This window comes from Pituophis catenifer, unplaced genomic scaffold (assembly GCF_029215685.1).
Source record: "Pituophis catenifer annectens isolate HBS135680 unplaced genomic scaffold, rPitCat1.0.hap2 SCAF_1, whole genome shotgun sequence".
Classification (NCBI taxonomy): Eukaryota; Metazoa; Chordata; class Lepidosauria; order Squamata; family Colubridae; genus Pituophis; species Pituophis catenifer.
The window spans coordinates 249,698,811-249,715,086 of record NW_027256881.1 but is presented as its reverse complement, the minus strand read 5'-3'; the positions used below and the strand labels follow the sequence as shown (position 1 = coordinate 249,715,086).

Sequence of the window (16,276 nt, the reverse complement as noted above, 5' to 3'; positions counted from 1 at the left end):
GTGCCAGGAGAGGGGGGTGGGGGAGGGTCGCGCGCACACATGCCCACGCACATGTGTGCGCAACCCCCTCCCCCCCGCTCCTGGCACATGATGGCCTGGTAGCCCGTTTTTCTTTCTTACCTGGTTCCACATCCTCTCTGTGTATCTGGGAATGGCGAAAACAGCCTTTCCCACTCCCTTGGAGGCCCTACGGAGGCTGAAAGGGCCCATTTCCCAACTCCTGGTGGGACAGGAAGTGACATTTTTTGCTGACCCCAGCCTCCAGAACCTCTCTAGGAGTCTGTAGGAGCCTCTCTAGGAGTCTGTAGGAGCCTCTCTAGGAGTCTCTGGAGGCTGGGGACAGGAAAAAACGTCACTTCCTGTCCCACCGGGAGTGGGGAAATGGGCCCTTTCAGCCTCCGTAGGGCCTCCAAGGGAGTGGGAAAGGCTGTTTTCGCCATTCCCAGATACACAGAGAGGATCTGGAGCCAGGTAAGAAAGAAAAACGGGCCTTCCCCACCCCGCCCCCAGGCCCTCCAGGGGCAGGAAACAGCCTGTTTCCCTACTTCTGGTGGGCCCAGAAGGCCCGAAAATCAGCTGGCCGGCACGCACATGCGCCCCAGAGCTGAGCTGGCGTGCCCACTAATATGGCTCCGCGTGCCACCTGTGGCACACGTGCCATAGGTTTGTCATCACGGTCCTATACAATGGATTGTACAAACCACAGCCATTAAGTGACAGATGCTTAACCCCAGCATCACCTTCTATCAGAGCAACAAACATGAATTTCCAGGGCCAGTTAATGCAGGATCATCTTTTCCTGAAGGTATTTGCCAGTCCTTACTACATTAGATAGGATGGGTACGCTCCAGATCCCCTTTCTTAAATATTGCCACCTGATGGCCATGCCTTCTCAATGATGGCCCCAGCGCTTTGGAATAGCTTTCTATTGAGATCTCAGGGCTCTCTACTCTTTTAACCTTCCAAAAGGCTATGAAGCTCTGGATCTTTCCCCAAACATTGAGCTAGGATGGGGATTAAGCAGGGGTGAAATGCTCCCAGTTCGGACCAGATCACCCAATCCGGTAGCGATGGAGGCGGGTGGTTCAGAGAACCAGTAGCAAAAATCCCTGCCCCCCCATGCCCAGCTGAGCTGCACAATCATCAGAGGCTTTTTTTTTACTTTTAAAAGCATTTTTTCTACAACCTCTTCAGCCGAAAAAATGCTTTTAAAAGTAAAAAAAAAAGCTTCTGATGATCGCGCAGCTCAGTTGGGATCGTCAAAGGCTTTTAAAAGAAAAAAACCCTTTTTTTCTTTTAAATGTCTCTGACGATCCCAGCTGAGTTTTTTAAAAAGCCTCTGCCGATCAGGCAACTCAGCTGGGATCGTCAGAACCTTTTGAAAGCATTTTTTTACAACCTCTTCACTGAAGAGGTTGTAGAAAAAATGGTTTTAAAAGTAAAAAAAAATTGGCCACGCCCACCCAGTCACATTACCCCCCCCTCCACCAAGCCACGCCCACAGAACCGGTAGTAACAAATTTTAGATTTCACCACTGGGACTAAGTGTAAGGTTACTTGGTTTGGTACCTGGAGGGAAAGGGTACCTATCTTTTTAACTGTGTTTTATGATTTGTTGTAAACTACTGAAGTTGTTGCATTAATAACATAGCAATATATGTCGAGGGAGGGAGGGAGGGAGGGAGGGACGGAGGAAGGAAGGAAGGAAGGAAGGAAGGAAGGAAGGAAGGAAGGAAGGAAGGAAGGAAGAAAGAAAGAAAGAAAGAAAGAAAGAAAGAAAGAAAGAAAGAAAGAAAGAAAGAAAGAAAGAAAGGACCAGTTTCAACCTCATGTATGGACTAGTTATTTCAAAGTACCTGAAAATATTTATTACTTTTTTATCTCACCAGACTTCATCTATATTTTAGGCCTTATAAAAATCCTTGATTAGATAGAATTTGACTCAGTCTCCCTAGTTTAAAACTTTAACCATAAGACAACGCTACTTTTAAAGGTTTTTCAACTAAAAAGAGCACTAAATGTAAGATTGACCCTCTCACATCCCTCCAATTATCATTTTGGTCATTAACCATCTTCCTGGTATTTTCTGACATCCTATTGCCAGTTAAGGGAGAGAAGACATAAAATAAATGATGAGGTCTTCCAAAATTTCACATGTTATTTTGCCAGCACTAACTTCTCTATCATTTCTTACCAAAGACCTTGGATCCCTGATTCTTCATATTTCACCTAGGACCTCAAACAAAATCAGACTGCTGAAGAACAACAACAAAGATCTTGTAGGATACTTTCATCAACAAAATAAATCCTATTTAGTATTTCTCTAAGACATCACAGTATACTTTTATAATACTACACGTGAACAGAAGTGTTTTTCAGTACAAGACCCCAATCCACCACAGAAGCTTACTGAGTGGGATAACGTATTTCCTTTCTCCCACAGAACCTATCTGGAGCTACCAACTCAGCTTATAATTTTATGGTATATTCCTTCTCTAGGTCCAATTGAACAGGGAGGGGGGAAGAGCCTTGGTGGCGCAGCAGACTAAAGTGCTGTTAAGTAGCACCAGCTGCCTGCAATTACTGCAAGTTCAAATCTCACCAGGCTCAAGGTTGACTCAGCCTTCCATCCTTTCGAGGTAGGTAAAATGAGGACCCAGATTGTGGGGGCAATAAATTGACTTTGTATAAAAAAGAATACCGCTTAGGGGGGTCTGAAAGCACTACTAAGCAGGTATATACAAAAGTATGAAGGCTATTGCTTAACGCATTGTAAGCCACCCTGAGTCTCTGGAGAAGGGCGGCATATAAATCGAACCAATAAATAAATAAATAAATAAATGACATTGTAAACATTTTTTTTCCATTTCCTTCAATCCATTTACACAAGAAAGAAATGTACTGAGAATTATTTTCCCATTTTAAAAATGCATAACAAACAGACCTGTGAATTTACTCAGAACAACACAAAGATAAATAAACTCCCTTAATTAAGACTCCATTTGTTATTGGCTACCAGCATAAGGAGGAAGGCAGTTATTCTGAACCAAGGATGACTCACCTTTTAAAGGCTTAAGACTTTGTTCTCTCCTTTCTTCTTCAACACATTTCTGCTATATTTAGAACTTCCTTTAGTCAAACCATTTCAATGAGATTCTTACATAACCTAATTTACATCTGCAACATTATAGAATCTACTCCCATTCTCAAAAAAATATCAATTATAAAAAGAGTGACTTTCAGTTTTGGCTTTACATTCTTTTTAATAAAACATGCTGCAAAGATGGGCTTTACACAATATTGCTTTCATTCCCAAATCCTTAGAAGCAACAAGGCATGCAAGCAAACAAGAAAAAGAAAATGATCCAGTAACATGAGATCATTTCCCTGACTTATGGGGTAGATGATGTTTGCAGGTGGGAGAATCTGACAAAACGTCTGCCAATTTCACCTTTGTCTGGTCTACTAAATTGAAGCCCCAGTGCAATCAAACTATTATTTCTCTCACACAACTCATAATCTCACTAATGAAGAAATGGAGCCATAGTATCTTATTTAAAGAAAAAAGTTATATTGTATCTAAGCCAGAAAATCAACAGCTACTGTGGAAAGCTACAATGAATACCATTTCTGTCCAATATTGATGGCATATTAGGAATATAGACCTACTATTAGAGTCGTATGAAAACCTGATAATCCTTATAATGCATCATTTGAGTTAATTAAACATTAGGGTTACAAACAGGAGAGTTTTAGTAGAATATACATGAATATTCTTCTTGTCTGAAGTTGTAGTCTAAGATAATATGGTTTAGGGGGAGGGATTCTTCTAAAACTCATGTTGGCATCTGTTGCATTCTGCGTTAAGAACTTCTAATAGTAGGATTGAGAATATATTTTAGGGAGTTTTTCTATTTGGACATATAGTATATTTTATTCTTGCACAGCAAGTCAAAATTGCAATTATCTTTGCAAAGTTCCAAAGATGCAATAATACTGTAATACCTCAGCACTACCTCAGAACAAGAAAAAGGAGAAAGGAAGGGAACACAAAAGACTAATTTACAGCTTAGCATGAATACCAATCAGCACATTAATATTAAAAATCAAATATTTTTCTGACACAGTGTTTTGCCATATCTTCCACACATCTCAGTCTAAAATCCCTTTTAAGATCCATAAAAATATTATTTACAATCAAATGGATGTTGTTTTATTTTAGATATAGTTTTTTTAGGTTATACCTGATTGCACCACCAAGTGTGTCCAACCACTCCAAATTCTTCTGATTTTTTCACCCTCAAAATAGTGAGCTTCAATCTTCTGAGGTTCCAAAACAACAGAGTCTTTACTTAATAGTTGCTTGTGCTTATTGTTTCCCCATACATATAAATCTCCATCGTCTTAAAAAGAGAGAAAGAATAAAATAGCAATTAAGACATTTCTCTATCATTTAAGGACACAGATATAATGATTAAATGTCATTGCTCTATGCACAAATAGTAAAGAACTTAACTTTAAAAGGAAGCTACAATTCAGAAATGCCAAAGCACAAGAAACGGCGTGTAAGTCACATTGTGTGCAATTAGCCATAGTTGCAAATTAAATTTCTCCAAAACCCAAATTGTAATATATAAACCAAATCATCCCCATGCAAATAAGCGCATCCAGGACATACAAACACATAGCCTTGACAACATCAATGCACAATACATACACACAATGCAAGCATAATAAATATTCCTTTGTCGGCTCCTCATAAAAAAAGAGCATACTGATTAAAGATTTTTGTATTATCAGAAAAAAACCTTTATTTTATCAAGTCTTAAAGGACAGATGAACACAAACTAGGCCACTCAAAAGATGGAGCCATTAGGTACAGTGAAAAGAAAAATTAAATACAAGGTTTGCACTTTTGTCTTTATTGACCAAGTCTTGGCAAGGATTTTTTTTTTCAAAAGTAGTTTGTCATTGCCTTCTTCCCAAGTCTGAGAGAAAGTAACTGTGCCAAAATCACTCAGTTGGCTTTGTCACTAAGCAGGACTAGAAACTTAGGGTCTCCCAGTTTCCAACTTGGTGCTTTTAATCACACCAAACTGGGTATCCTCAGCAGGGCTACCAGCTGCCAAAATTCTTTGGCCTTTTATTTCCTGACTTTTATCATTACATTTCACTTATTCTCAGTTCTTGGATTTGTTTATCTAAGTGGTTCAGTTCTGCTTATGAGGAAGAAAAACATGAAAGCAGCTAACAAAAATACAGACAAAAATCCACACATCAAAGTCACATAAACCATATGAAGGACATCTGAGTGTTTCAAAATGGGAGAAGGAAACAGGTGCTTTGAAGACTGAAACACATAAATCATACACTCAGACACTCCCAATGAAACTTGAACTAATATCAGAAACAGAATGTTTTGTATGGTTCAGCCAAGCCAAAGGAATAGGTGCAGACAAGGAAACATACCTGTGAGTGACACAACATGATGTGAGCCGGAAGCTACACTCCTCACTTTGACATTTTCAAAACCTAGGAGAGTAATGCATTTATGTCATAAGTTAAAAAGACAATTCCTTTCACAGAGATTTTCTGTGTTACAGAATGTCACAAACAAAAATAAAGCTAAAAAAATGTTACATATATAGAAATCATTGCTGCATAGGTCATGTTGGGTTACTACACCACAAGCAAATTTTAATAGATCAAGGGTCACTTTGATATGGCTGAATAGTCTTTAACAATGCAAGCATATAGATTTACAATTAAATTAATTTTCAAGAACCATGACTTGGTTTAAGTTCCTGAGTTGCTACAGGGGCTTGAACAAAAGAAATGTTGCTATTATGAAAACCACTGAAAATAAATTGAATAGCAATAGTGAGGTTTGGGAATGTCCTCCCTTGAACTATAATTCCCGGATTCCCAGGTTTCCTGTAGTGAAAACAAAGCCTTAGATCATGAGATATGAACATCTATCAAAAGTGTTGTTCTCCTCCTTAACATGAAAAATGAATGCTAGGTATTCTTGTCATCTGTAAGTTAAATATGAGCCACTATCATGACGCAGCGGTTAAAAAGGCAAATGCTATCTTTGGATATATTAATAGGATCATAAATCCAAGCCATTGGAAATACTTGTTGATTTCATTGTGTCGTGGTAAGAACCCACTTGGAGTGGTATACCAAAATTCAAAAAAAGTAATAGCAAAATAAAACAAGTTCAGAGAAGAGCTACCAAAATAGCAAGGTTCTGCTATGAAAAGTTAAAAAATATGAATATATTTAGCTACAGAAAAGACCACAAAGACACATTTATATGCTGCCCACCTCACTCTGCAAAGTGACTCTGGGCAGCATATATGCACAAAAGCCCCAAACAGGCATCAAAATATCATGTATAGCTTTAAAAAAAAAACAAACCTGGTACTTTGCAAGGTTCCTTTGCCCTCAAGAAAGAAGGAATATTTTTTTCTTGGCACATTCGTTTTGCTTGCGATGCCATACCAATTCCCCATTGAAATACAGAACCACTTTCTGTTCACAGGAAAACAAATTGTCAAGATTAAAAATTATTCCCCTGATAACAGCCTGAAGAAATACATTAATGTGTCTTATTGATATCAACAGTTCACATTTAGCACATAAAATGTAAAACATAATTTAGCCGTACACATAGTCCTTTGTGATCATTTGTTCAGCAACTATTCAAAGTTACAACGGCGCTGGGAAAAAATGGATCTACAACAACCCATTCTCAGAGTTCTGGTCATTGCAGCATCTCCGTAATCAAAATTTGGGTGCTTGGCAACTCACCCACACTTACAACTGCCGCAGATTCCCGTAGTCACGTTCAGCAACACCAGCCAGCCTCAGGCCCCATGTTAGTGGTGGGCCTGTCCCTTCCCCTTGGCCCTGCTGCACCTCTCACCACCATCTCTGACCCCAGCCAGGACACCATAGGGCTTGAAGCTCACCAGTGTCAGCAAGCCCAGCATAGGGGAGGTAAAGCAATGCCAAGGAGGAGAAAGAAGACAATAATGGTGCAGAGAAGGAAACAGGGAGGAATGTCTACTGGGGGTCATGGTGGCAGGGAAAAGGCAATGGTGGGATACAGCAATGTCTTCATCTCAGCTATGCTATACAGGGCAGACAAAACGACAAAGATGGGTGGGGGGAAATAGGCAGTGGGGGAGCTGAAGCAAATACAATTCATTCAGAGCAGTAAAATCAAGTTGCCCTTTTCTGGCTCAGTGATCCCTTGAAAGCATCCCTTGCCTGGGAAAAATCAAGGCTCAGGTCTGAGAAGAACCAAGCTAGGAATAGCTTGGATCAGGGTGGGAGCTGTCAGAGAACAGGGTACGTGATCTGCAACTTTCTTTTCTCGCTTCTAGTAAGCACAGCCACTGGGAAAGCTGTGATGTTTCACTCAATAACTACTTCACTTAGTAACATGAACTCACATCCCAATTCGGGTTGTAACCCAAGGACTACCATTAATACTTTCAAGATCCCTACTATGCTCACTGCAACCAGTGAGGGCCACTTTGTGCACCTATTTTTAGAATGAGTGTCGTACCATCCCAGTTTATACCAAAATGTAATATTGATTTCCAGGCTTTCATTAATGAAACTTATTAAGCAATTTATATAGTTTAAACGGCTGAGAGTAAAAGACTAAAATTATCCTAATTATAAATTCCTTTTAAAAGTCTTTTTTAAGGGATCCATGAAAGTTAAATAATCATCATACAATATATTCCATAAAATATCTGATTTGTATTAGCCTGTCACTGAATATTGAATCAATGAATTATTTCTTAAACACTTCATGTTTTTTCTAGCAAATTCACAAAACAATTTCAGCTGCAAAAATTAAACTCATCTGATCGGGTATAGTATTACATCTTTATTATTGTTAATTTCACTATAAAGATGTTAACTCACCAGCCACAGCAACAGCGTGCCTGAGTCCAGCAGCAATATTTATTATTTTATCCTGTAAAGACTATGAGAGAAGTGAGAGGATGGTGAGAGAAATGTACGATATATCATAAAACATAATAATTCTACTGAATTAAATACTTGAATTTTCAAATGGCTTTACAGACAGGAAGTATGAAGATAGTATAAAATATCCTCAAAACTTACAGCAAAAATTTAAATCATCTCATTTTTACAAAACTGCTTTTTTTTCCCTCTCTCTGACGGGGAGATTAAAAAGCTTTGGTGACAAAAGCACCAACTTTTCAAGACCTCATACCTTAATCATTGCTGGAATAGTGCATCTGCCTAAAATATCAGGAATTCCCAATTGTCCAAAGGAATTAGAACCACAGGAGAACACTTGACCATTTCCTGAAAGACAGAACAGTGCATTTGAACACCTTTATTGTCTACCTCAAGTCAAAACTATTATGAATTTTCAATGCAATATGCCATGAAATACTTATTTGCTCAGCTCTCTGATTGATTCTAATTCATGTAATCATACACATTCCTTGAACCTCATGATATCTACAGGTAGTCCTCGACTTACAACCATAACTGAGCTTCGGAATTAGGTCATAAACCACTACAGTCATAAGTCGAGGAAACCACATGACCTGAGGGAAATTCCCTGCCTTTTTTGCAATGATCATTAAAAGAATATGGCAATCCTTAAGCAAACACTGTGATCACTAAACAAACCCAGAAACTGGCAGAATTTTTGCCAGAAACTGGTAGAATCAGAGTCACATAACCGTGGAATGCTGCAACAGGTTGTAAAGCTGACCAGGTTGACATGTGGTCACATAACCATAAGGGCTGGCACAATCATTTACAACATCCATGGCCATCGTAACTTCAAATGGTCGTAAAACAGGTAATTACGCAAGGGCTACATGTATATTCATTACTTATTTCTAGTGTGACTTAAATGCAGTGTAAGAACTTTAGAACATCAGAGCGATAAGAGAACGAACAAGAGTGAAATAGAAACTGCAATTAAAGGAACCATATACAAAAAAAGAGCCAGCAAAACAGCTGAAAACCAGAACTGAAAAGAAGCCTCCTAGCTGCAAAGTAGTTTCAGAGATTTACGTTTATAAAGAAATGGTCATTTAACATGTTTTAATCTTCTGTAAGTCACCCAGAGTAATTGACAAGTGAAAGAAAGAAAGAAAGAAAGAAAGAAAGAAAGAAAGAAAGAAAGAAAGAAAGAAAGAAAGAAAGAAAGAAAAAAAGAAAGAAAGAAAGAAAGAAAGAAAGAAAGAAAGAAAAAAAGAAAGAAAGAAAGAAAGAAAGAAAGAAAGAAAGAAAGAAAGAAAGAAAGAAAGAAAGAAAGAAAGAAAAAGAAAGAAATGGTGGAAAAATCAATTAAACAGAGCTGTTATTTAACTTTGTGCTCTTTAAATGAGCACAACTCACCATATCTTGTCTAACCTAATTCTTGTTATTTTAAAAAGCCAGTATAATTCAATAAATATGAATTACATCTATATCCCATTGGAAGCAACTGAATGGGACTTTTAATACTAATTTAGCTTTATTTTAGAACTTTATTGTTAAATTGTAAAACTCTATAAGCACTGGTTGCACAATGAGTACAAAAGTCTTTGTTCATAGCTCGTTTTCTTAATTATTGTGTTTAATTCAGTTGAAAATGGTCTCATTTCCAAACACTCAATAATAGGTAATTTTTAATTTTTTATACAAAATACACAACTGAAGATCTTGGAACCTCTTGGAGGCATACATAGGGTCCAAGGTTTTCACTATATGCAATGATTTGCTTCAATATTTATCCAAGCCTTTGCCAAGATAGAGTGAGACCCATCATTTCATCACGCTTGCCAGCTTTATGTTTTACACTTAACTGGTTTTATTGGAATTCTTTGTTTGATTGTTGTGAGCCATTCAGAATCATTGAGAGTTCGGTGGCATACAAGTCTAATAAATTATGACAGATTTACCAACAAGTATAACTGTATAATCCCAGCCACAGGCAACTTGTATGACAGGACAGCCACAAATAGAAGAACATAAGGTAAAATGTGTCACATCCTCAGTATGACCAAGTCCCAATTGTCCATCTTTATTCTGGCCACAGAAAAAGATCTCTCCAGTATCTGTGAAATAAACAAACAGCATCAGACTTATCTATAGTGAACGGACCATATAAATCAATAGATTTAATCATCAGGGGTATATTATGCCAGCACTCATATCACTCAACCTATGCAAGTATTGGGGAGCTGGCTTCTTAGTGGCAGCACATATCTTGAAGAAAATTTATTGGAATTGTTTTTCTTTAGACAATTAAAGTCATGCCTATTCATTTGCAGAAAAACATCTGCTTTAGGACAATACTGCTTTTGTACTGTCTCTTTGAAATGAATTGCTTTCAGCTTTGGATTCTTTCTATTTTAAGTATTTTGTTTTAGGAAAAGTTCTGTTATGTATTGTTCTGTAATTGCTACTGTATGTTCAAATTTTTATTATCTTATTCAGCATGATATGGCTCTTTGAAGAAGAATGGGTTAAAAATATAATGATATTTTTAACCCATATAATGATCATTATATTTGACAATTGTGACAAAATTGTGACAAAATATATAACGGATCCTAAGAGCCTGGAGGATGGAGTATATCTTTTACAGGAAGAAACAGGGCTGCTGCAAAACATTCGAGACTCCATTGGGGGGTGGGGGGTGTAATGTCAGAAAAAGACTCAAACTAATTCCACTTTAATTACACTAAGTTATGATGAAGAATTGCTTTAACAAACTTTCAAAATTTGGCCACATTACTACTTGCAATAAAGTTCTTTCCAAAAATCCAAGTGGTTCTTGTTTCCTGAGTTTGATTTGTTTTGAAGGGCTAGATAAAAAATGTTGAAGATAGTAATAAGGAGCAGTGCAGCATCATAGCTTTAACTTCCTTTTCTCCATACAATTGCACCTATATTTCAGTTTGTTAAATTATGTTTATAGGAGGAAAGCTTGGATCTATAAACCTCATACAAAGATCAAAATGTAGTTGGGACTGATCATGCAGGAAGGATCTACAATCCACAGAACTAAACTTCACAGTACACAAAGAAATGTTATAGTTGGATTTTTACCGGTAAGAACAGCAGAATGACCTCCACCTCCTATAATGTTTTTGATACAACTCTGATTAAAGAGAAATGACTGCACAGCCTTAGGCAGGAGCACATCATTTTTATGACCAAGACCAAGTTGTCCATAACTATTTGCTCCCTGAAAAAAAGTGAAGGAGGGAAATAGACTTATTTATTTAAACTGATTAATTCAGATATGCCCAAGATACTATCTATTTGTATCTTATAGACAAATAAAACATACATTGAACTATAGTTATGGTATTTTTAGGAATTGCTTAATATTAATGCTTTGTAATATCCCTTTTTGGACAATCTGTCAGTTCATGGTTATTCAGAGATCATCTTTGCCAGTCAAGTGATCAAATAAAAGTCTTTAGATATTGAACACATCATTTTACCCATCACACACACATCTCTTTATTGAAGTTTTACATTTACTAATTTATTTTTGAAAACATAGTCTTTTAAAACATATGTATTAGAAATTGGCAAAGCTTACATTGAGTCCAATTTTGTCAACAATGAATGGTAGCAGAAAGGATTATTATACTTAGATTGCAAAACAGCAAATTGTACCAAGGTGATTCAGAAAATGCTATTTGTTTATCAGGATTCTTACAGCAAAATTCTGGAATTACAAAAGGGAATTTGTCAGCCATACCTAGAAATATTAAGGGTTGAAATGTGCCTTTTCCAAGCTGGTTATTATATTAATGTAAATTTAAGAAAAGTCATATTTTTTTCTCTTTCTTTTTCCCAGTCATACTTCAATGTGAATTGTGTCATTTACATTATAATTCTTTCAAATTAACACTTTCCTGCTTTCAGAGTAATTTTAAATTTAAAAAATCCTATAAAAATATTTTATATATCATAAATATCTCCTTAGGGAACTCCATTTTATAATATCGGTCATCGTATCACAAATTTTCACGTTTCTCTTCCAATGTTGTTTGTTTGTCTATTCATTTGAGCTTACCTGCAATTCCATTCCACAAAGCAATTTACAAATCCCTCTCCAGTATAAGATAAAAGGACAGTTACAGTGAACTTTGTGAATAAACATCAAACATAAACCACAGCCAGGCGTATTTTATTTATAATTAATTCTCAGTCAAGGTCTTTTTGAACATCTGAGCCATAAAATGGAGTCATAGAATTAGAATATCTATGCAGGTAGTCCTCGACATATGACCACAATTGAGCCCAAAATTTTTGTTGCTAAGTATTTGTTAAGTGAATTTTGCCTAATTTTACAATCAATGCAGTTGTTAAGTGAATCTCATTTTCCCATTGACTTTGTCAGAAGGTCACAAAACGAGATTACATGAACCCTGGGACACTTCAACACTCATAAATGTGAGTCAGTTCCCAAGCATCTCAATTTCGATCACGTGACCATGGGGATGTTGCAACCGTCGTAAGTATGAAAAATGGTCATAAGTCATTTTTTTCAGGGCCGCTGTAACTTTGAACGGTCACTAAGGGAACTGTTGTAAGTCAAGGACTACCAATATCTAGTCCTCTGAAATGGTCAGGAAAACCAGCTGGTCATTGGTTTTCCTGACCATTTCAGAGGACTACATACTGGTAGAGTACCGGGAGTTCATGACTTCCATGGCAGCCATTTACCTGACTCAGTTTATTCAGGGCCCGACTCATGAGGAGGGGCGCACCCCCGATCTTGTTTTTATCTCGGAACAGTGGCGCAATGAGCTCGGTTGGGGAGCACCAGTTACTCATCCCCTGTCATGAACCGATCATCATCTCCTGCGGCTGGGCTTCCATGAGGTCAACCCTCCCCCCACTGGGATGCGGGACCGCCCAGGCGCCTGATGGAGCCAGAAAGGTTCCAGACGGAGCTTGGGAAAATACCTCTCTCTCTCTCTCCCATGCCCTGGTCGAGGTTCTGGTGGATGCCTGGGAAAAGGCAGCCTCCGGGGCACTCGACCGTGTCGTTCCTTTGCGGCCTCTGACTCGACGCAGATCCCGGTTGGCTCCGTGGTTCACGGAGGAGCTCCGGGTGATGAAGCACCGTAGGAGAGGCCTAGAGAGCGGTTGGAGATCCAGTCGTTCCGAATCTGACCATTCCCAGTTGAGATCGTTCACACGATCTTATCTGGTGGCGATGGAGGCAGCGAAGCGAGCACACTTCTCCGCCCTCATCGCGTCCGCAGATAATCGCCCGACTGCCCTGTTCAGGGTGTCTCGCTCCCTCCTAAATCGGAGGGCAGGGGAAGATCCTTTGCAGGGACGTGCCGAGAAGTTTAGTCAGCATCTGCTGCATAAGATCGCTCAGATTCGGGAGATCTGGACTCTGACCAGGCAGGGTCAGACGGTGAGGACACAGCTGGTCTTGTGATTTGGGAGGAGTTCAATCCTGTCACCCCTGAGGAAGTGGACAGGATTATGGGGAGGCTGAGTGCCACCACGTGTGTACTGGACCCGTATCCCTCCTGGCTTGCCTATGCGGCCCGAAAGGTGACACGGGATTGGATCCAGGCAGTAATAATGGCATCTTTGTGGGAGGGGATCTTCCCCGCCGCCCTGAAGGAGGCGGTGGTGAGACCCCTCCTCAAGAAACCTGCCTTGGACCCAACCATATTGAATAACTTTCGTCCGGTCTCTAACCTTCGCTTTGTTGCAAAGGTTGTTGAAAGCGTGGTGGCTTGGCAGCTCCCGTTGGTCCTGGAGGATACAGACTACCTGGATCCGTACCATTCGGGTTTCAGGCCAGGGTACAGCACAGAGACAGCATTGGTCGCACTAGTGGATGATCTCTGGAGGGTTCGGGACAGGGGACACTCCTCTGTTCTGGTCCTCTTGGATCTTTCAGTGGCTTTTGATACCATTGACCATGGTATCCTGCTGTGACGACTCGAGGGGTTGGGAGTGGGAGGCACTGTTCTACGGTGGTTCTCCTCCTATCTCTCGGGCTGTACGCAAGCGGTGTTGGCAGGGGGGCAGAGATCGGCTATGAGGCCCCTCACTTGTGGGGTGCCCCAGGGGTCGGTCCTCTCGCCTCTCCTGTTCAACATCTATATGAAGCCACTTGGGGAGATCATCCGTGGTTTCGGGGTGCGGTATCATCAGTATGCTGATGATACCCAGCTTTTTATATCCACCCCGAACCAGCCTAGTGATGCCCTCGACGTGGTGTCCTGTTGCCTGGAAGCGGTACGGACCTGGATGAGGAGGAACAGGCTCCGACTCAACCCCGCCAAGACCAAGTGGCTGTGGGTACCGGCATCTGGGTCCAATCGAGATATCCCATCGTTGACCATCGGGGGTGAGGTGTTACCCCCTGTGGATAGGGCCCGCAACTTGGGTGTCCTTCTGGATTCACAGTTGTCTCTGGAAGATCATGTAGCAACCGTGACCAGGGGGGCATTTGCCCAGGTCCGCCTTGTGCGCCAGCTGCGCCCTTACTTGGACCAAGATGCCCTACGCACTGTTACTCATGCGCTGGTCACCTCCCGTCTTGACTACTGCAATGCTCTCTACCTAGGGCTGCCCTTGAAAACCACTCGAAGGCTTCAATTGGTGCAGAATGCGGCCGCGCGGATTGTGATGGGAGTGTCCCGACACTCCCATGTTACACCCCTCCTGCACAACCTGCATTCGCTACCGGTTGCCCTTCGGGTGAGGTTCAAGGTGCTGGTTATCATCTATAAAGCCCTTCATGGCCTAGGCCCGGGATATTTGTCGGACCCCCTGCAGCCAGCAACAATCTCCAATCGCCCGGTGCGTTCCCACAGACAGAGCCTCCTCAGGGTGCCGTCGGCCAGACAATGTCAGATGGAGACCCCCAGGGGGAGAGCTTTCTCTGTGGGCGCACTCACCCTTTGGAACCAACTTCCTTTGGAGCTCCGGATGGCCCCTGACCTTCTCTCGTTCCACCGTGATTTGAAGACCTGGCTGTTTCGCAACCTGGACTGATGGGGGAGGGGGTGTTCCTTAATAGATTTTAAATTGATTTTAAATTGTTTTAATTTGGACTTTTAATTTTATATTGTTTTAATGTGCAATTGTGCATTTTATTTTTGTGAGCTGCCCTGAGTCCATTGGAGATAGGGCGGCATATAAATCGCATTGAACTAAACTAGACTAAGTATCTCGTAGTAGTAACATGGTTGTTAAGTGAAACTGGCTTCCCCATGGACTTTGTTTGGCAGAAGGTCGTAAAAGGGAATCACATGACCCCAGGATACTGCAACTGTCCGTGTCAGTTGCCAAGCATCTGAATTTTGATCACGTCACCACAGGGATGCTGCCAATGGTCATTAAGTGTGACAAACCATCATAAGTCACTTTTTTCACTGTGGTCGTAACTTCGGTCACTAAATAAACGGTTGCAAGTCAAGGACTACCCGTACTCCTTACAAAGCAACCCCGAGTAGTAAAGTATTTATTAGGGTAGCAACGAGCTACCGTAATAAAATAAGCATTGGCCAGCAGGGAGCACCAAATGCCAAAGCTCCTCTCACCGCCCGCCTCCCAAGACTGGAATAATACAGACTTTCTCCCAAAAATGAGGAGAAAGCCTTAGAAAGAGACCTTTCAACTTCTCTCTTAAGAGCATGAAGCCTTCAAAGCATTTGAAGGGATTATTCTTCAGCTACGCTCTTTAATTGCTGCTATTGCAACTATACTATACGAACAATTCAATTTTTTTTTCCCCGAGCAGCGCTGCTGAATGTGTCGTGAAGCGAGCTCGGCGCCTTTCGAAACCGCGCGATAACGAAGGCATTAAAAGGGCTTGTTAATTCGGACTGCGATGTGATTGATGGGTGTCTGGATCCGACAAAGGCATTAATTCACGGGTGACCAGAGGAGCTTCTTTGCTTCCCTGCCTGCCGTGTGATTATTAAGAGCCGCAGGTGTTTCCCGTTTAGTTTCAACCCAACCGGACAAGCTTAAATTCCTCCGAAAATACAATTTTAAACAAGATCCTGTCACTTTTACTAATGGGTGAAATGCGGAGAAGGGAGGAAGGGAGGGGTAAAAATACTAATCACCGCCTCCGTCTTGCTGCATGATGAAAAACACACTTCAGACAGACGCTTCATTTACCAAACAAAACAACGACAGGCAGGCAAGCAAAACGCGGGAAGATTTTCCCTTTGCAAAGACAAAAGTCCGCGCCTTTCCTCCTGGGCCGTAG

The 16,276-nt window shown here is 40.6% G+C and overlaps 1 protein-coding gene across 1 annotated transcript in view; it reads right to left on the bottom strand.

The window, feature by feature from the left end:
- Positions 1–16,276, bottom strand: part of SERGEF (secretion regulating guanine nucleotide exchange factor) — a 75,725-nt gene that overhangs the window by 59,300 nt on the left and 149 nt on the right. Inside the window, exons 2-8 of the mRNA XM_070957445.1 lie at positions 11,110–11,248; positions 9,957–10,112; positions 8,264–8,358; positions 7,948–8,008; positions 6,424–6,537; positions 5,470–5,532; positions 4,245–4,403 (exon numbers count right to left, since the gene is read on the bottom strand). Of these exons, the coding sequence (XP_070813546.1) occupies positions 4,245–4,403; positions 5,470–5,532; positions 6,424–6,537; positions 7,948–8,008; positions 8,264–8,358; positions 9,957–10,112; positions 11,110–11,248 (787 nt within the window). The remainder of the gene's footprint in view (positions 1–4,244; positions 4,404–5,469; positions 5,533–6,423; positions 6,538–7,947; positions 8,009–8,263; positions 8,359–9,956; positions 10,113–11,109; positions 11,249–16,276) is intronic.